This window comes from Micropterus salmoides, unplaced genomic scaffold (genome assembly GCF_014851395.1).
Source record: "Micropterus salmoides isolate LMB-PRFRI ecotype aquatic unplaced genomic scaffold, ASM1485139v1 Ms_hic_scaffold_18, whole genome shotgun sequence".
In the NCBI taxonomy this organism is placed as follows: domain Eukaryota; kingdom Metazoa; phylum Chordata; class Actinopteri; order Centrarchiformes; family Centrarchidae; genus Micropterus; species Micropterus salmoides.
In genome coordinates this window covers 33110597-33131247 of record NW_024040928.1, presented here as the reverse complement: position 1 = coordinate 33131247, position 20651 = coordinate 33110597, and the positions used below count along the sequence as shown (strand labels likewise).

Sequence of the window (20651 nt, the reverse complement as noted above, 5' to 3'; positions counted from 1 at the left end):
GGAAGAGGTGAGGAGGAGGAGGAGGAGGAGGAGGAGAGGAAGAGGAGGAGGAAGAGGTGAGGAGGAGGAGAGGAGGAGGAGGAGAGGAGGATAGTCAGCCAGTCAGACTGAGGCAGTCCAATAAAAAGTGTTTCTGAGTTTGGGCAGATTCTTTATTGGTTCTTTGGTGAAGAGAAGACTCAGACTGAAGACTGAATTTGTCTAGTCAGTGCTGAAAAAGATGACTTTCTCAAGTTTAGGTTGGTTCATATTGATGCTGTGTTGTGTATGTTGTTGTCCATTGTGTAATTATTGAAAGAATAATAAAAAATTTAACTTTGTTCAAAGTTTTTAATGTTTTTTTATGTGTTATGTGGGTTTCTGGGTCTGGGGCAGGAGGTGCTCCCTGTGGGGATGGGGCGGGAGGTGCTCCCTGTTGGGATGCAGGAGGACCAGGAGCTGTCGTCTCCTCAATCTTTCACTTGTTGGGTTTCTGGGTCTGGGGGAGGAGGTGCTCCTTGTGAGGCTGGGGCAGGAGGTGCTCCCTGTGGGGATGCAGGAGGACCGGGAGCTGTCATCTCCTCACTCTTTCACTTGTTGGGTTTCTGGGTCTGGGGCAGGAGGCGCTCCCTGTGGGGATGGGGCGGGAGGTGCTCCCTGTGGGGATGCCGGAGGACCAGGAGCTGTCGTCTCCTCACTCTTTCACTTGTTGGGTTTCTGGGTCTGGGGGAGGAGGTGCTCCTTGTGAGGCTGTGGCGGGAGGTGCTCCCTGTTGGGATGCAGGAGGACCGGGAGCTGTCATCTCCTCACTCTTTCACTTGTTGGGTTTCTGGGTCTGGGGCAGGAGGCGCTCCCTGTGGGGATGGGGCAGGAGGTGCTCCCTGTTGGGATGCAGGAGGACCGGGAGCTGTCATCTCCTCACTCTTTCACTTGTTGGGTTTCTGGGTCTGGGGGAGGAGGTGCTCCTTGTGAGGCTGTGGCGGGAGGTGCTCCTTGTTGGGATGCCGGAGGACCAGGAGCTGTCGTCTCCTCAATCTTTCACTTGTTGGGTTTCTGGGTCTGGGGGAGGAGGTGCTCCTTGTGAGGCTGAGGCGGGAGGTGCTCCCTGTTGGGATGCAGGAGGACCAGGAGCTGTCGTCTCCTCAATCTTTCACTTGTTGGGTTTCTGGGTCTGGGGTAGGAGGTGCTCCTTGTGAGGCTGGGGCAGGGGGTGCTCCCTGTGGGGATGCAGGAGGACCAGAGGCTCTTTGTTGTCTCCTCGCTCGTGCCAGCACACGTCCAGCAGGGGGTAGACCTTCCCCTGAACCTCCAGTCTGAAGCTGTAGATGAAGCCCAGCTCGTCAGGACTGTCACTGTTAAAGAAGGTCAGACATCTGCCTTGGTAGTCCAAGAAGAGTCCCACCCGGCGGGGGGGACATGACAGCGGCAGGACTACCCTGGGGGAAGTGAAGGCTTCGTAAACCCCGTCCTTCAGTCCAATCAGCCACACTCCACAATCTGGATTCTTCACCAGCTTGGCCTTACGATTGGTCGTTCCTTTGATCAAGCCAAGGCGCCATTTCGGTTTGTTTCCAACTTCCACCTGGGCCAGGGACAGAAGCAGAGCGCCTGTAAACACGTATGTACTGTAAAAACACGAGAACAAAACATTGTCGTTCAGCTGCACCCGTGAACACGTTCTCATCCCATGGCGTCTCAGAGGATGCTGAAGGGTACCTTAAATGCAGATGCTTTGTCAGGCTTTCTCAAAGTGTTGGTATTTGGCGCCCTGGGGTGAGATCGGGCAGGTGAATCCTGATACCCTACACTAACGGCACTGCTTACCTCCCAGTAGTGTTTCCCAGAGGAGAAGCCTCGGTTGGCCAGGACACAGTAGCTGTAACTGAACCTCTCTGGATTATCAGGGAGCCTCCGCAGCAGAGCCCCACAGGACACCAGTGTGTCCCCACCATGGAGCTCCAACATTGGGTGAGCCGTCTGAGGATCCAGCTTCAACGGCTCTGGAGCTGGACGAAGAGAATAATATGTAATCAACAGGGAGAGACAAACACAGATAAATAAACAGACGGACAGATAAACAAACAAACAGATAAATAGTCGGGGTACAGGTACTGGTGCAGGCATACATACTCGTGCAGGTAAAGGTAGAAATAGAGGTTCAGGTATATGTACAGGTACAGGTACAGGTAGAAGTAGAGGTAGAGGTACAAGTACAAGTAGAGGTTCAAGTACAGGTACAGGTAGAGATCCAGGTACAGGTAGAGGCAAAAAGAGGTATGAGTACAGGTGTCAAGTGTACCTGGCAGGACTTTTCGGTGTAATCTTTTCCACACCGTGAGTTTGATGTCGCTGTGGTTGAAACCTGGTCTGAAGTTCAGAGAGCTGAAGATTCTCTCCTCCTTCAGCTGGAGCTCCTGGATTGCTCTGAACCTGGGAGGAGGAGGGGAGGAGAGGAGGGGAGGAGGAGAGGAGGGGAAGAGAGGAGGAGGGAAGGAGAGGAGGGGAAGGGGAGAGGAGAGGAGCTGTGTATCATTGATTGTATTCTCATCCAGTGAGTTTATTTGCAACAGGTTGAGATGTTTCTTACCTCGGAGCAATCGATCCGTACTTCTGTAAACACAAACAGAAAAACTATTACTTAATCAATAATCTATCAAAACTATTGATCAGGGAGATCTGATCAATAATCTGCCGACCACAGACCATCAGTACCATGGTGAAGTCCAGGTGTCCTGCGCTACACCCTAGACCGACCACAGACCGTCAGTACCATGGTGAAGTCCAGGTGTACTGCGCTCCACCCTGGACTGACTACAGACTGTCAGTAAAGGTGTACTGCGCTACACCCTAGACCGACCACAGACCGTCAGTACCATGGTGAAGTCCAGGTGTACTGCGCTCCACCCTGGACTGACTACAGACTGTCAGTAAAGGTGTACTGCACTACATCCTGGACCGACCACAGACCGTCAGTACCATGGTGAAGTCCAGGTGTACTGCGCTCCACCCTGGACTGACTACAGACTGTCAGTAAAGGTGTACTGCACTACATCCTGGACCGACCACAGACCGTCAGTACCATGGTGAAGTCAAGGTGTACTGCGTTACACCCTAGACCGACCACAGACTGTCAGTACCATGGTGAAGTCCAGGTGTACTGCGCTACACCCTGGACTGACTACAGACTGTCAGTAAAGGTGTACTGCACTACATCCTGGACCGACCACAGACCGTCGGTACCATGGTGAAGTCCAGGTGTACTGCGCTACACCCTGGGCCGACCACAGAAGTCCAGGTGTCCTGCACTTGACCCTGGACCGACCACAGACCATCAGTACCATGGTGAAGTCCAGGTGTACTGCTCTACACCCTGGACCGACCACAGACCGTCAGTACCATGGTGAAGTCCAGGTGTCCTGCACTACACCCTGGACCAACCACAGATCGTCAGTACCATGGTGAAGTCTAGGTGTAATGCGCTCCACTCTGGACTGACTACAGACTGTCAGTAAAGGTGTACTGCGCTACATCCTGGACCGACCACATACCGTCAGTACCATGGTGAAGTCCAGGTGTACTGCGCTACACCCTGGACTGACTACAGACTGTCAGTAAAGGTGTACTGTGCTACATCCTGGACCGATCACAGACCGTCAGTACCATGGTGAAGTCAAGGTGTCCTGCGCTATACCCTGGACCGACCACAGACCGTCAGTACCATGGTGAAGTCCAGGTGTCCTGCGCTCCACCCTGGACTGACTACAGACTGTCAGTAAAGGTGTACTGCGCTACATCCTGGACTGACTACAGACCGTCAGTACCATGGTGAAGTCCAGGTGTCCTGCGCTCCACCCTGGAACAACTACAGACCGTCAGTACCATGGTGAAGTCCAGGTGTCCTGCGCTACACCCTAGACCGACCACAGACCGTCAGTACCATGGTGAAGTCCAGGTGTACTGCGCTCCACCCTGGACTGACTACACACTGTCAGTAAAGGTGTACTGCGCTACATCCTGGACCGACCACAGACCGTCAGTACCATGGTGAAGTCAAGGTGTACTGCGCTACACCCTGGACCGACCACAGACCGTCAGTACCATGGTGAAGTCCAGGTGTCCTGCGCTACACTCTGGACCGACCACAGACCGTCAGTACCATGGTGAAGTCTAGGTGTAATGCGCTCCACCCTGGACTGACTACAGACTGTCAGTAAAGGTGTACTGCGCTACATCCTGGACCGACCACAGACCGTCAGTACCGTGGTGAAGTCCAGGTGTACTGCGCTACACCCTGGACTGACTACAGACCGTCAGTAAAGGTGTACTGTGCTACATCCTGGACCGACCACAGATCGTCAGTACCATGGTGAAGTCCAGGTGTCCTGCGCTACACCCTGGACCGACCACAGACCATCCGTACCATGGTGAAGTCCAGGTGTACTGCTCTACACCCTGGACCGACCACAGACCGTCAGTACCATGGTGAAGTCCAGGTGTCCTGCACTACACCCTGGACCGACCACAGACTGTCAATACCATTGTGAAGTCCACGGGTCTTACACTACATCCTGGACTGACCACAGACCGAGACAGACTGTCAATACCATGGTGAAGTCCAGGTGTCCTGCGCTAAACCCTGGACCAACCACAGACCGTCAGTACCAGGGTGAAGTCCAGGTGTCCTGCGCTAAACCCTGGACCGACCACAGACCGTCAGTACCAGGGTGAAGTCCAGGTGTCCTGCGCTACACCCTGGACCAACCATAGACTGTCAATACCATTGTGAAGTCCACGGGTCTTATACTACATCCTGGACCGACCACAGACCGAGATAGACTGTCAGTACCATGATGAAGTCCAGGTGCCCCTCGTTGCTCAGGTCTTGCAGGGTGTTCAGGGCCTCCTGCAGCCGATGCAGGTTCTGGTTTAACTGGTCCGTCTGGTTCTGGAGGGACAAGATGAGGTCTGCAGCCGAAGTCTCCACCTGCTGCATGAAGTCCGCCTCCTCCACCTCCAGGCAGCGCCGCAGCTCACCAAACTCCTTCCTCACCACCCACTTCAGCACGTCAGACTCATTCTGATTGGACAGAGAGCAGCAGTTAAGATTGCCAGAAGCAGCCCTGTGACCAGTGTGTTTGTTTTTCCTCTTTCTCTCTGTGGTCTTTACTTTAAGGATGATGCCTTTTGTTGGTTAGGCACTTCCTTTTGATAATTTAGGGGAAGACGCTCGACCCTAGGACCAACGTGGGTTGGCCCAGTCTTCCTGCCTTCTTCTGCTCCTTTTGGTCGGAAAAACTCCCATAGTTTGATTAAACCTTGGTTACTTACAGTCAGTCCTTGGTATGGTATTCTTTCAGATGTTGCTGCGGCCAATAAACTCAAAGTGTATCAGCTGATGTCAACACTATGAATGTCTTCCAGCTTTTAGCTTTTAGAGGATGAGGATGTGAGGATGAAACTGTGTTTATACATTTAACAGATACAGAGCCGGACCTAGCACATGTGGTGCCCAGGAAATCTGGTGATAGACTAGATTAGACAGGGACAACCTATTATCATTTTTACATTAAATTATGGCGTTTGTCGTCAGTTTACTTCCTGACACTCCACTGAACGCATCAATGCTGCCAATGTGTCCCATAGGAGGCGCTGCCACTAAACAGACACGTAATTCAACAATCATTCAGAAAACTACAGAAACTAAAACAACAGGAAACATCACCCACAGTGATCCTGGATTTGTTGTACGCCATTTTACAGATCTGATCCTCCAGTTTCCGTTTCTGATGCTGGAAGTCTGTCATCAGACAGGAAATGTCCTCCTGAGAAAGAGACAGGTAAAATAAATCCATACTATTGGATACTCACATCATTAACAGCACAATAATTAAACCCAGGACCGATCATTACGCTTCAACAGATCCACTTTACTCTTAGAACCTGACTCTTCCATATTAATGCTGTGGATCTCCTACTCCATCCATGACCTCACACTGGGAGTAGCTGACTCTCATCCTCTGACTATACCAACAATAAACAAAGAAGGTCCAACCATGTACAGAGCTTTCAGCATCTGAGGAGGAATCACTTTGAACCACCTCAGTGTCCTCCACCAGGGACAAGGACATGGTATCCCCAAAGTGTCCAGTCCTACCTCCTCCACAGAGGGAGTGTCGGTCAGGTTCAGGAGTCTCAGTCAAAACGTTCCTCTTTCCAGATTCCAGCAGTCGGTCACCTCAGACGCTCACAGAGTGTTGTTGGAAGAAGAAGAAACATGACCTTGTCCCAACTGCAACGTGTTGCTGGCATCATCATCATTTTGGGGGTACTAAAGCATACCAACATGATAATAATAATAACATTGTTGAGGTTGTTTACTACTGGGAAAGTAAAGAACCACTACACAAACGCATGGCTCAATTCCTCAGTACACCTACATCTGAAGGAAAAAGGACTCTCTTTGGAGGACAATTATGCTTAAATTCTGGACAAGAATCATGGAGTACCATGTTGAAGTTGGGTCCAGGGTCCAGAAACAGGGTCAGTCTGCTGGTGGACTGACTGATGGAGCTGTCTTGATAAGGACCTCTGTGGTCCGTCTCCTAGCTAATCCAAGGTGGAGATCATCTTCATCTTGTTTCATTGCAGACAGACTGACCGGCTCTTTAGAAAGTGTCGACACACAGCACGAGGGTTAACTCACGGAAGCATAGTGTCTGTATTTGAACCAATATGGAATCAAATCTTCACACACGTACAAAAGACACACATAGTGAATCTCTGTAGGTCTAGGAAGGATAAATATTCCCAACAGGAAGCATCCTTCAGCTCTGGTTTGGTGCTACAGGGTTTACACTCTGCTGAGCGCAGTCTGCCCGGTCGGGCTTCAATCCTGCCTCTCATTATACAATAAATTCTGTTTGGTTGTTGTGTTTGTCTCTGGGTTGACAGCACAACGAGAGAGAGAGAGAGAGAAGCAGAATCATAAACATTACTCTAAATGTCTGTACCATTATTCATTCAGTCTATAGCAACTTTTCTGTAGTGTCTGTATCTCTGTATGGATATTGTGTAGACATGTGTTGTTGTGATTTGGTGCTATATAAATAAAAGTCTGAGCCTAGAATCACCCGCGATGGGCCCATAGGGTTTTAGGTGTTACCCTTCTAAAGGCTCTCAGTCATCACAGATTAACCTCTTCCTGTCATTACATTTTTGGAAACAGCTGATGTGCCCGCAGTCATAAAGGTGTCCCAGCCTCCATTTTTGTCAGCTGACTGGTTGTAGCTTCCACCCAAAATCATACAGGCAGTAAACACCACATACCAGAGGGCAGATGCTGGGGAAGGTCAGACCTGGTAGAGTGTGTAGTATTACTGTTATGTTCATGAACATCACACCACAAAGATGGAGGAAAGATAGCCAAAAACATTTGGTGAGTAAAGCACGATGTAATGTAGAGGAGCTGTGTCCATTTGAATGGACTTGTCTGCAGATTGGGTTAGGCAGTGTGTGCACTCTCAAGGTGAACCATGTTTATGAACATTGAGACCGTATTGTTGTTAAACTGCAAACTCAAAGGTGATCTTTGCTTTATGTGGAACATTAAACTCCTGCATTTAATCTCACTGTGATATGATGGAAACTAATGGCTGCTTATCTGCTGGGTCAACAACTTCAAACTCTTTTAGGTTTAACTTTGACCATCAGCCAATCAACACAGTCCGGTCTCCAGATCAAAGGTTACTGCACATTCAATCCAACAACAGAAATTATCTGAACAATGGTTGTACATAAATGAACAGAATTTTCATTTTCATTTATTTTATAAATGTAGGTGTAGAACCTACATGTTCTATTTTTAAATATTAAGACTGTAGGGAGAAGCCAACAGGTTTTTATTTTGTGTTTTTGTACCTTCATGTGACAGTAGGCAGAGCTAACAGGTGTGATTTAGTTTTTTCATACCTTCATGTGACTGTAGACAGAGCTTACAGGTGTGATTTAGTTTTTTCATACCTTCATGTGACTGTAGACAGAGTTCACAGGTGTGATTTAGTGTTTTTGTATCCTCTTATGACTGTAAACAATCTCACAGGTGTGATTTAGTATTTCCACACCTTCATGTGACTGTAGACAGAGCTCACAGGTGTGATTTAGTGTTTTTGTATTCTCTCATGACTGTAAACGATCTCACAGGTGTGATTTAGTATTTCCGCACCTTCATGTGACTGTAGGCAGGGCTAAAAGGTGTGATTTAGTGTTTTCGTACCTTCACGTGATGGTACGCGGAACTAACAGGTGTGATTTAGTGTTTTCATACCTTCATGTGACTGTAGACAGAGCTCACAGGTGTGATTTAGTTTTTTCGTACCTTCATGTGACTGTGGACGGAGCTCACAGGTGTGATTTTGTGTTTTCGTACCTTCATGTGACTGTAGGCAGGGCTAAAAGGTGTGATTTAGTGTCTTCGTACCTTCATGTGACTGTAGACAGAGCTCACAGGTGTGATTTTGTGTCCGCGGTGAGCACCGATGCTTCCACAGAGGCCACAGATCACCATTTGTTCGTCCTCACAGTAAAGGCTGAGTGGGTTGTGATGCTGAGGACACGACTCGGGCTGGGCTCCACCTGATACACTCACGTCCTGTCAGGATGAACAAACCATGTATAATTTCAATAAGATTTTCTGCTGCTGGATCAGATGTTTCAGTTGTTGAAGCACAACCTTTTAAATCCTTTAGATCTGAGGTTAGGGGTTTTTACCTGCAGAGCCTCGATGATACGAGCCAAGCTGACGTTGGGAGGAGGACTGTCTCCGTCTACAGCACAGCGACACACGGGACATTGCAGCTGACCGAGCAGGTCCACTGTCATGGAGCGCACGCAACACCTGGACAGGTGAGGACAGGAAAGGTGATGTGAGGACAGGACAAGACAGGTAAGGACAGGACAGGATAGGTGAGGACAGGATAGGTAACACACGGGACATTGCAGCTGACCGAGCAGGTCCACTGTCATGGAGCGCACGCAACACCTGGACAGGTAAGGACAGGAAAGGTGATGACATTTATTCATTTTAGCTGACGCTTTTATCCAAAGCTGTATATGTCAGAGGTCGCACACCTCTGGAGCAATGAGGGGTTAAGTGTCTTGCTCAGGGACACAATGGTGGGTCTCTCACACCAAAGGCAGGCGTCTTATCCATTGCGCCACTGCCACGCCAGGACAAGACAGGATAGGTGAGGACAAGATAGGACAGGTGAGAAAAGGATAGGATAGGCGATGACAGGACAGGTGAGGACAAGACAGGTGATGTGAGGACAGGATAGGTGAGGACAGGAAAGGTGATATGAGGACAGGACAGGTGAGGACAAGACAGGTGATTTGAGGACAGGATAGGTGAGGACAGGAAAGGTGATATGAGGACAGGACAGGTGAGGACAAGACAGGTGATGTGAGGACAGGACAGGTGAGGACAAGACAGGTGATGTGAGAACAAGGCAGGATAGGTGGGGACAGGACAGGTGAGGACAGGATAGGTGATGTGAGGACAGGACAGGTGAGGACAAGACAGGTAATGTGAGAACAAGACAGGATAGGTGAGGACAAGATAGGACAGGTGAGAAAAGGATAGGATAGGCGATGACAGGACAGGTGAGGACAAGACTGGTGATGTGAGGACAGGATAGGTGAGGACAGGAAAGGTGATATGACGACAGGACAGGTGAGGACAAGACAGGTGATGTGAGGACAGGACAAGTGAGGACAAGACAGGTGATGTGAGAACAAGGCAGGATAGGTGGGGACAGGACAGGACAGGTGAGGACAGGATAGGTGATGTGAGGACAGGACAGGTGAGGACAAGACAGGTAATGTGAGGACAAGACAGGATAGGTGAGGACAAGATAGGACAGGTGAGAAAAGGATAGGATAGGCGATGACAGGACAGGTGAGGACAAGACTGGTGATGTGAGGACAGGATAGGTGAGGACAGGAAAGGTGATATGAGGACAGGACAGGTGAGGACAAGACAGGTGATGTGAGGACAGGACAGGTGAGGACAAGACAGGTGATGTGAGAACAAGGCAGGATAGGTGGGGACAGGACAGGACAGGTGAGGACAGGAAAGGTGATGTGAGGACAGGACAGGTGAGGACAAGACAGGTAATGTGAGAATGTTGTGTATAACATATGTGCATTTGACCATTACAGTTTAAAATAATACTCTAGCAGCTGGAGAGAGGCACAGTGAACCCTTATGGGGAAGTAATGATTGATGGGTGTGCAAAGAGTGAACCCTTCTATGGAATTTGACCTCTGACCCAGTGGTAGGGGGAGTAGAGATTAGTGTGTATGAAGGGACTGTGCCCTTATATGGTATTTAGCAGAGACCTAAACATGTCCTATATAAGCTGTGTTCAATGTACAGAGAGACAGAGTGGCCATCGGGCTGGGTCACTCTCCAAGCTGCTGCAGAGCTTGTAATTGATGCTGAATTCTTTGATGTAATAAACTTTTATAACCAAGAACAGTGTCAAGCGGATTTCTTCTCAACACATCATCGCAGCATTATCGTTCGGACACCACAGAAATTGGCGACCACGAAGGGACTGTGTTGTGCCAGAATTCATCGTTCCAACACAGGGCTCCATCGAGCTGACTCCCACTCCAGAAGCTAGCGTATAGGGTGAGTTTTCTCATAAACTGTGGGCGCTGGTCAGTTCGTGTGTCTGTGTGTGCGTTAAAGGGTACACCGGTTCGATCCCGTGTGAATGCTTGCGGGTGGATGTGTGAGAGGACTCCGTTCTAAATTTTGTGTGCGTTGTGGATAACGCAAAAAGGTTGTGTGTGTGAATGTAATGAAGACAGATAGATAGATATAAAAGGAAGAAAAAGGAACAGCCTAGGAGTAACGGGAAGTGAGGTTTCATAACTTTGCAAAGATTAAGAATATGGGCCCTCAGATTCTTATAACCGTAAGTCATGTGGGATGGAAATTACTGTCGCGTGAAACTAGGCTTTAAGGAATAGGTAAATTGGAGTAAGGGAAAAAGAGAGAGAGTGCAACCCTGGCCAGGGTCATTCGGCTTGAATACAAATTAATAAGGATAAGGAAGAAAATATAAGGTTAAGGAAAAAGGAAAATATAAGGATTAGGACGCCGCAGATCTGGACAAAAAGCCCTTGAAAGGCGATCTTAGATGGGCCGCAAATCCTGGAAAGGAACTAGGTGAATTTTCGGGTCCGTTCAAAGGAACTGGGAGCTTGTAGAAGAAAAATTTGATTGTAAGTTACCTCTCGATACATGTGTTGACGAACTATGTCCGAAGTGGCCTCTCATTAAATATCTGCAAACTCGAGGTAGCATAAATTTAGGAAGGAAAATAATAAAGGAAAAGGGTGCGGCGGAAGCATGCTTTATAAACAGTGTGAAGAAATGCATTCTTGTTGACTGGATAGCTATTGTGTGTGTGTGTGTGTGGAGAGCTGCCCTGCTGTGTCTCAGTTGTGTGTGTGAGAAATAGGAGAAGCCTAGTGTGTGAGAGAGACTATGCAGAGGACAATAAGGCTAGGATTTAAGAAAACATATATATGAATAATAGAATAAATAAATAAAGAAGGAAGAGAATATATATATATGAATAAAGAAATAGAGAAGGAAACTTGATCAAGGGGAAAACTGTGTTTTGAAATTTGGTAAAGTTATTGATTAATGCTGCTGTATGGTTTGGGTCATTTCAGAAGCAGCAGTGGGGGTTTTTCTTAGCCTAAGTTACTTTTTTGGGAAGTGCGCATTTGTTTTTCTATATTTTACTTACTTTTCATTTGGGGTTTTTTATGTGTGTAAATACATTTTAAAAGGCATTTTCATTGGTATTGAAGAACGGTTGTTAATAGAGTAAGCTTTAAATAGGAGTGAAGAGTAGTGTCCCCAGCATCCCCAGTGTAAACGACACCGAAATTCCTTAGCTTGCATGTGAACGTAGATATGTTAAAAAGTTAGGGAAAATAGATTATGATTACTCAGAGAGTTTAACACTCTTATTTTTGGGGGGAAATAACCTTGTGAGTACATAAAAGGACTAAAGTGTTGTTTGCCTTTTTTGGTTTTTGTTCTCCTGTGGTCTGAGAGACAAGAAGGAGAGAGAGAGAGAAGGAGAGAGAGGGGGTGCCGTCCAGCGCGCCACAGCAAAGCAGCCCCGGATCCAGTCAGGCCAGTATTGTGCAATCCACAAACTCTTTACACACACCTGTGCATATGTGTCTATATTCATTTATAATTATTACGGATGATACACATTTAGTTTGTTTCCTTTCAGGATATTATAGACACATTTGTAACAAAGAGTCTATTTGTGTATGCCTGCCATATTTCATGTTATGACTATCTAAGGGGAGACTTGGCAACAGACTGATCAGTTACTGTATTTGAATATTACATTTTGGAGTTTTTGTGCAGGGGTCGTTTGAAGTCAAGTTGTGTTGGGAATTGAGTGGTATTGAGCTTTTGGGACAAAACTAAGGTGAGTGGGTGCTTATTAGGTAGGAGTTGGCGCCGTGTGATTGCTGGATAGCAAGATTTTTATGATTGCTCTGGAGTTGGCAAATTCCCTTGATTTTCCATTAGCGGATGTTGTAAGATTGCCACCTATCAACAATTAAGTAGAATTAAAAGAAAAATAAACAAATAAGTAATAAGGAAAATAATTTACAATAAAGAAATATAAAAGAGTTGTCACTATGCAGAAAAAGGACATTAAAACGTTGAAAGTAACTACTCCGGTTGATGTAGTGCAAAAAAATAATCCTCTAGTTGATGGTATTGTAAAGTTATCTGAAAAATGGCATAAGCGTTGGCCTAATATTGAACAACCATGGCCTGTGGAAGGGACTCTTAACCCAGGTGTACTTAAAATAATGCAAGTACTTGTGTCCACATATAAGTCGGATCAAAACAAGGGGAAAAAAGGGGAACAACGTAAAGAGAAGAGACGAAGAGAGCTGGGTGTTCTTAAGTTGTTCGAACATGAAGGTCAAAAACTGATGAAAGAGACGCAAGAAAAAATGGCAAAAGAGGCAAAGATAACAGAAAAATTAATGGCAGAAGTCAACAAACCCTTCTCACATACGGATTCAGCAAAGAGACCTCCACCATACGAGGAGGAAGCAGAGTTTAAGGATGTCTATCCTCAGCTTCCAGTGATTATTCAGGAGGGTGGTTATTGCATCAGAGATGAAGATGAACGAGTCATAGAGAGAGGACAAGCAGACACAACTATAAAGATGACTCCAAGCTCCAAAAGTAAGAAGAAAATGACACGTTTGGAAACTAAGGGTAGAGCGAGGTTTAGGAGAATGGAAGATGAACAGAGTGATGTAGAAGAGATCATGGGTGGATATGATCCTGTGATCAGACGGAGGCTGGCCAGAGCGGAAAGAAGGGGTGATGAAAGTTGGAAGAAGAAGGATACAGGAGATCAGATCTCTGATGAAAGTGAAGATGGAGACAGCGTTGAAGAGTGGGAGATTAAAGGTGCTTCATGTTCAAGAGGATTTTAACCTCCAATGACTACTGAAGAAATAGAAAAAGACATGGATCGATGCATATCATGCTTGGAGAAGTCGACTTATCCAGAAGAAATAAGAGAATTGGAAGAACATCTCGAGAAGCTGACAATACAGAGGGAGAAACTGAGGAAAAAAGGGTCCCAAAAATTGGAGAAGAAGTATGCATTACGCCCAAGGAAAGGGAGCACAAGTAAGAAGATGCTGCCAGTGATAATCCGAGGACAGAATCTGGAGTATAAGCCTTTGCAGAATACCGATATGTCAGATATACTTGAGAAGTTGCCTATTCTTCAAGATGGAGCACATCCTTGGATCTCGAAGTTGGAAGAAATTACAGTAGGAACACAAACTGCCATAGGAGATATTAAGAGGCTTTTTGCTAATCTCCTGGGGATTCCAGGTATGGAAGAATTTTTCAGAGAGCTGGACTTAATCGATATGTGGGGACTGCTGTAAATGATCCTGAGTTGTTCGCTGCAAGTAGGAATCGACTGTGGAGAGCACTGAAAGACACGTTTCCCACAAATGTGCATCCTGACAATATCTTGATTGATTCATTGGGAAAAGAAGAGAATCCGAGAGCCTATGTGTCGAGAGCTCATCAGGTGTGGAGAAATATCACAGGAAATGATCCAGAGGCGAGTCAAATGGAGCGGTCAATTTTGCGAGCTAAACTACAGATGGGGTTGCCCCCACCAGTAAGGAGCAAACTGGCAGAGGTGGTTGGACTTGGAAGCATGGCAATAGGAGTCTATACAGATCATATAGCCCATCAAGTGGATCTATATAGGAAAAAGGAACATGACCAGAAAGAACAGGACCAAGTGACTCTCAGGAAACTCAATCAAATACAACTGGTGGAAAATAAGAAGAAGGAGAAGAAACAGGCTTTGGTTATGGAGGAGCAGTGTTTACCAAAGCAACAATCACCACCACAGCTTCAGTCAAGCCAGGAACAACCGCAATTGCCCCAACCACCACTAGTGGTCCAGTTGTTTCATATCCACAGCCAGTTTATGGACAGATGCAGAACTGGAGAGGAAGAGGACGAGGAAGCTCAAGAAGAGGAGGATTTAATCCATACTTTCAGCAATCTCCAGAAGTGTGTTACAATTGTGGACAGGTTGGTCACTTTGCCCGTGAGTGCAATAGCTCAGGAGGAAATTTCAGAGGAGGAAATTTCAGAGGAGGAAATTTCAGAGGAGGATTCAAGTCAAGGTCGCTTGGAGGACTGGTGAACCCTCACAGGGGCCCGGAGCCAGGATTCTAGAGGTGCCCAGAAAATCCGAAAGGGGGGTGTCAGCTGGTAGCATCAGGGCCGGAAAGAGATCCAACAACTGAGGTGAAAGTAAATAACCGACCATAGGAAGTGATGGCGGATAGCGGAGCGGCTTTCACCTGTGTTCGGCCTGAAGATGCTACACATCTTCCTATGTACAATCAACTGATTCGGACAAGGGGGTTTGAGGGAGTGAAGCAGCTGATTCCTCTCACGGAACCAATTGAGCTCTGCTATAAAAATCAGAAAACTACAATACCCATATTGGTATCAGAACATACACCTATTGCTCTACTGGGAAGAGATGCTTTGTGTAGATTGAACTGCACAATAAAATGTACACCAGATGGCTGTCTGATAGAAGTGCCAAAAGAAATGGTCCACCAACTATTGATGACAACAGAGATGGAGTCCTCTGCAGTATTCTGGATTGGAAATCTCAGTGCAGATTTCTTGGAGCCGGCTAAGATATGGGAGAAATTCATTGTGGCGAACATGCCAGATGCGAAACTTCCAGAATATCCATTCCATTGTACGCTCAAGTATTTCAAGAATGCTGCCCAAGCAAACCCAGAGGAATGGTTGGCTCATCAACCAAAGGAAATTCAACTAAGCTCATGTTGCATAATTTTGGGACCATGAGGAGCAGCTATGAAGGTAAACACTGATGATTATCTGGAGAAAGAATTCAAAATTGAGAAGAGTGTGCCACATGTGACTTTGTTGGTTTCGGAAGACTATGAGCAGAAACACATAGGGGAAATGATGACAGAAGCAGAGGAAGCTGTTTTTGTACCGATGAAAGAGAATTTGGCAATTTGGAGGAGTACAGATCAGCGATTCGAAAATCATGATTTCAGCTAAAGGACAAGGACAGCCACAAGCTGTACGGATGACACATGAATCTATTTGTAGTGCCAAGATGGACTCAGATTCTATGAAAGAGGAGATGTTGCGAGAAGTTCCAGAATGTTTGTGGTCTCAACACAGTACCGATATTGGACTTGTGAAATCAGCCCAACCAGTGAAAGTAGAACTTCGACCAGGAGCTAGACCACCTTGGAAGTATCAGTATCTATTGAAGGATGAAGCAATTCAAGGAATCGAACCACAAATTGAAGGACTTTTGAAAGCAAGTGTTTTGAAGATGACAACAAATCCACAGAGTAACACGCCTTTGTTGCCTGTGAAGAAACCTGATGAGACTTATCGTATGGTTCATGATTTGAGAGCAGTAAATGAAGTGGTAACTGATTTTCCAGCAGAAGTTCCGGATCCACATACTTTGTTAGCCCAAATCCCTTCTGATGCAACACATTTCACGGTGTTAGATTTGTGTGGTGCATTTTTTAGTGTTCCTCTTAGTGTAGAGAGTCAGGGTTTATTTGGATTCACATATAAAGGACAGTTTTATGAGTATGAGAGATTGCCACAAGGATTTAAACACAGTCCTCATATTTTTAACAAAGTATTGAAAGATGATTTGGTAGGGATAGATCAGATATTGCAGAGTACTGTGATTCAATATGTCGACGATATTATGATCTGTTCACAAGATGAAGAAACATGTCACAAAGACTCAATTAAATTGCTACAAATATTGGCAGAAAAGGGGCATAAGGCCTCACAAAAGAAGTTGCAATATTGCCAGGAGAAGGTTGTATATTTGGGTCAGACAATAACGCATGGACACAGAATCATTTCTGATTGTCAATTGGAGGCTATTCGCAAGGCTCCAAAGCCCAGAACTGTCAGAGAGATGTTGACGTTTCTTGGTATTGCTGGTTATTCTTCAGCATGGGTTGAGGATTATTCTAGTTTGACGGGACCTTTGAGAGCTATGGTTAAGGATACTGGGAACGCTCAACTTCACAGCAATCTGACCTGGACACAGGAAGGCCTTGTGGCATTTGAAACAATCAAACAGAGGTTACAGGAGGCGCCAGCGCTCACACTACCAGACTACTCCAAGAATTTCTTGTTGTATGTGTCTAATTCCACTGGAGGTAAATATGCATGTGCAGTCCTTTGTCAGCCGATGGGTACAGGGTCGAATCCTCAACCTATTTCCTATTATTCGACTGCATATTCAGAAGTGGAATTAGGGCTACCACTGTGCTACAGAGCAATGGTTGGAGTTTATTTAATGTATGACAAAGCATCATCTGTTACGAGGGGTTACCCAGTGACAATTCTTACCCATCATAGTCTCAGGAATCTACTGAACTAGGGGAAAATACACATTGACTATGCCAAGGCTTAGAGACTATCATAGGCTCTTAGAGCAGGAGGATGTCACCCTGGTAAGGTGTGATACGGTAAATCCAGCCGAGAATTTGCCAACGTCGGAGGATGGTGAGCCACATGATGGTGTTCAAGAGGCAGAGAAATACTCAAGGCTTAGATCAGACTTGCAAGCCCTTCCACTACGTGAGGCAGACCTGGAGTATTGGACTGATGGGTCTTGTTATCGTGTGGGAGGTTTGTGTGTGGCTATGAACTTGACGGGAGACGGTTGTTATACTTTGATCCCAGATAGTTCTGATAATATCACTAGTGTTATAGGTGCATTAAAGAGTATAAGGGATGCGTTTGGTCAATCTGAGGGAGCTGGATGGTCAGCAAATACTTGGCTACAAAATCAGTTAGGACCAGTGGGAGCAGTGGTGGTTCAGATTTTGGTAGCAGCTTTTGTAGCGCTGTGTTTGATGTTGTGCTTTTGTACGGTGCTATTGACTTTTGCGAAAGCTATGATATTGAGATGGGTTGGAGTGGTAATGCCTGGGGAGAACACTCAGATGCCTTTGTTAACTATGGCTGATTCAGATGGAGATGATGAAGGGGAACCAGATGAAGTAATGATGGAAAGATATCCATTTTAATGTTACTTTGTATTTTCATACATTGAGGTTTTAATTTTCATGTGTTATTTTGCAACAAGATACTGGTTGGTGTTTTCTTTTCTTCCAGAGTATATGGGGATGTACAGATGGGGATTCAAATACTCAAACAAGGACAATATGAATGGACTCTGGACAAGGACGGTGTGGAAACGTCTGGATTGCATCGACACTGCTGAGGAGCTGCAGTGGAATACTTTCCTGTGTCTACTTTGATATAGAAATGAATACATATGTGAATGAATAATACTTAATTAATGATCATATTCTTTTTGTGTTAACTGTGTAAAGACTTGTACTTTCAGTTAGGGAGTTAATATTTGGGGACCTCAGGTTTTTTCTTTTTCTTGATGCTTAGGGATATAGGGTCTAGGCAGGGAAAGGTCCGTTGGAGGGTCCGATGGGTTGACCAGCCTGAATTCGGACATTGTTTTGATTTGTTTTATTTCCTGAGGTTTTCACATGTATTGGCTTAACCATATTTCTGCATTGACTGATAAAGATGTCTTTTAGTAATTGGACTGGAGTACTATGCGTGTCCGCCTAAGGCAGAGCGGCCGTGAGAAAATTTTCCTGTCTAGATTGTCTTGGAGGGAATTTGGAATGAAGGCTGCCGGACAGGTTTTTCGTTCTCACACTCCATAAAGTTGATATGCTGCTAAAAATAATATGCAAGAAGTATGTGTTGGAGAAATTTATCTCTTTTTGTTTTTTGAGACTCAATTAAGTCTCGTAGGGGGGAATATGTGGTGTATAACATATGTGCATTTGACCATTACAGTTTAAAATAATACTCTAGCAGCTGGAGAGAGGGACAGTGAACCCTTATGGGGAAGTAATGATTGATGGGTGTGTAAAGAGTGAACCCTTCTATGGAATTTGACCTCTGACCCAGTGGTAGGGGGAGTAGAGATTAGTGTGTATGAAGGGACTGTGCCCTTATATGGTATTTAGCAGAGACCTAAACATGTCCTATATAAGCTGTGTTCGATGTACAGAGAGACAGAGTGGTCATCGGGCTGGGTCACTCTCCAAGCTGCTGCAGAGCTTGTAATTGATGCTGAATTCTTTGATGTAATAAACTTTTATAACCAAGAACAGTGTCAAGCGGATTTCTTCTCAACACATCATCGCAGCATTATCGTTCGGACACCACAAGAACAAGACAGGATAGGTGAGGACAAGACAGGTGAGGACATGAAAGGTGATGTAAGGACAGGATAAGTGAGGACAAGACAGGTGAGGACATGAAAGGTGATGTAAGGACAGGATAAGTGAGGACAAGAGAGGGGATGTGAGGACAACACAGGTGATGAGAGGACAGGACAGGTGATGTGAGAACCGGAAAGGTGAGGACAAGAGAGGGGATGTGAGGACAGGACAGGTGAGGACAAGACAGGTGAGGACAGGATAGTTGAGGACATGAAAGGTGATGTAAGGACAGGATAAGTGAGGACAAGAGAGGGGATGTGAGGACAACACAGGTGATATGAGGACAGGACAGGTGATATGAGAACCGGAAAGGTGAGGACAAGAGAGGGGATGTGAGGACAGGACAGGCGAGGGAAAGACACGAGATGTGAGGAAGGGATAAGTGAGGACAGCAAAGGTGATGTGAGGACAGGATAAGTGAGGACAAGACACGAGATGTGAGGACAGGACAGGTGAGGACAAGTTCGGGGAGGACAAGACAGGTGATGGGAGGACAGGACAGGTGAGGACAAGACAGGTGATGTGAGGACAGGACAGGTGAGGACAAGTTCGGGGAGGACAAGACAGGTGATGGGAGGACAGGACAGGTGAGGACAAGACAGGTGATGTGAGGACAGGACAGGGTAGGTGAGGACAGGTGTGTCCCATCCATTCATGCGTTCATGTACCTGCAATAAGAGTGTCCACACTGTAACATCAGAGGTTCACTGAAGACGTCCAGACAGACAGGACACCGGAGCTGCTCCTCCAGACTCTGACGACGCTCCATGTCCCCAAAACCGTGACCAAAATCACCAGCAGCACCACCGGGACCAGCACCACTAGGAAAATCCCAAAAGCAAAAACTCTCCAAACGACAAAACAACAGGTGCAGAGACCCGGCCCAGATCACAGAAACCTTTTGGAGCTCAGGGAATGAGAAGGAGTCCGGCTGCAGCAGAGCTATTTATAGACTTAGTCTTTTCTTTGACGTGATAGGACGGACAGACATTGTAGGCGGAGCCAGAAACTGACTGATTAAATATAATCAATGTTTTGTGAACTGATTTAAAATGTCATCAAAATATTCAGATTTATTTTAGAGAAAATCAACTTTTTTACCTGAGCAGGTGCAGAATGCAGTTATATTTCTCTGAGTATACATTAATAGTAGTAGCAGTAGTAGTAGTAGTAGTAGTAGTAGTACTGTAATGCATGTTAATGTTTGAACTGCTGTGTTTGTTTTGCTGGCAGTTTCTGATCATTTTACCTGATAAACTCCCGAAGGTCACCTTCACCTCCAAACAACACGTCTCCACGGCAACACAGCTGTGGCCAGGTAAAGGTTCCCTTCAGGCGCTTTGAGACAGGATCAAACACAAGGACCAGACCACCAGACCACATCAGACCAGTTCCCCAAGACCACCACACCAGTGCTACACTATAACTGTACTATACCATCCTCACACTGTGAGAAATATTTAATTAAAAGCAGTGGTAAAAAGAAAAGTCTTCAGTCTTAATTTAAAAGAACTGACAGTTTCAGCAGACCTGCAGTTATCTGGGAGTTTGTTCCAGATATACGGAGCATAATAACTGAACGCTGCTTCTCCTTGTTTAGTTTTACTCTGGGGACAGAAAGCAGACCTGGTCCCAGACGACCTGAGAGGTCTGGATGGTTCGTAACGAAGCAGAAGATCAGAAATGTATTTTGGTCTAAACCATTTAGT

The 20651-nt window shown here is 46.1% G+C and overlaps 1 protein-coding gene across 1 annotated transcript; it reads right to left on the bottom strand.

Annotated features, from left to right (window-relative positions):
- On the bottom strand, positions 1-19867 carry LOC119909272 (E3 ubiquitin-protein ligase TRIM50-like). The gene is made up of 9 exons (XM_038727404.1): positions 19611-19867; positions 8746-8872; positions 8456-8626; positions 5706-5801; positions 4826-5056; positions 2567-2589; positions 2279-2409; positions 1804-1985; positions 1-1561 (listed from the first exon to the last, which is right to left on the bottom strand). The coding sequence occupies exons 1-9, from the start codon at positions 19709-19711 to the stop codon at positions 1130-1132; spliced, it is 1494 nt and encodes a 497-aa protein (XP_038583332.1). The 5' UTR covers positions 19712-19867; the 3' UTR covers positions 1-1129.
- Positions 19868-20651: the final 784 nt, after the last annotated feature.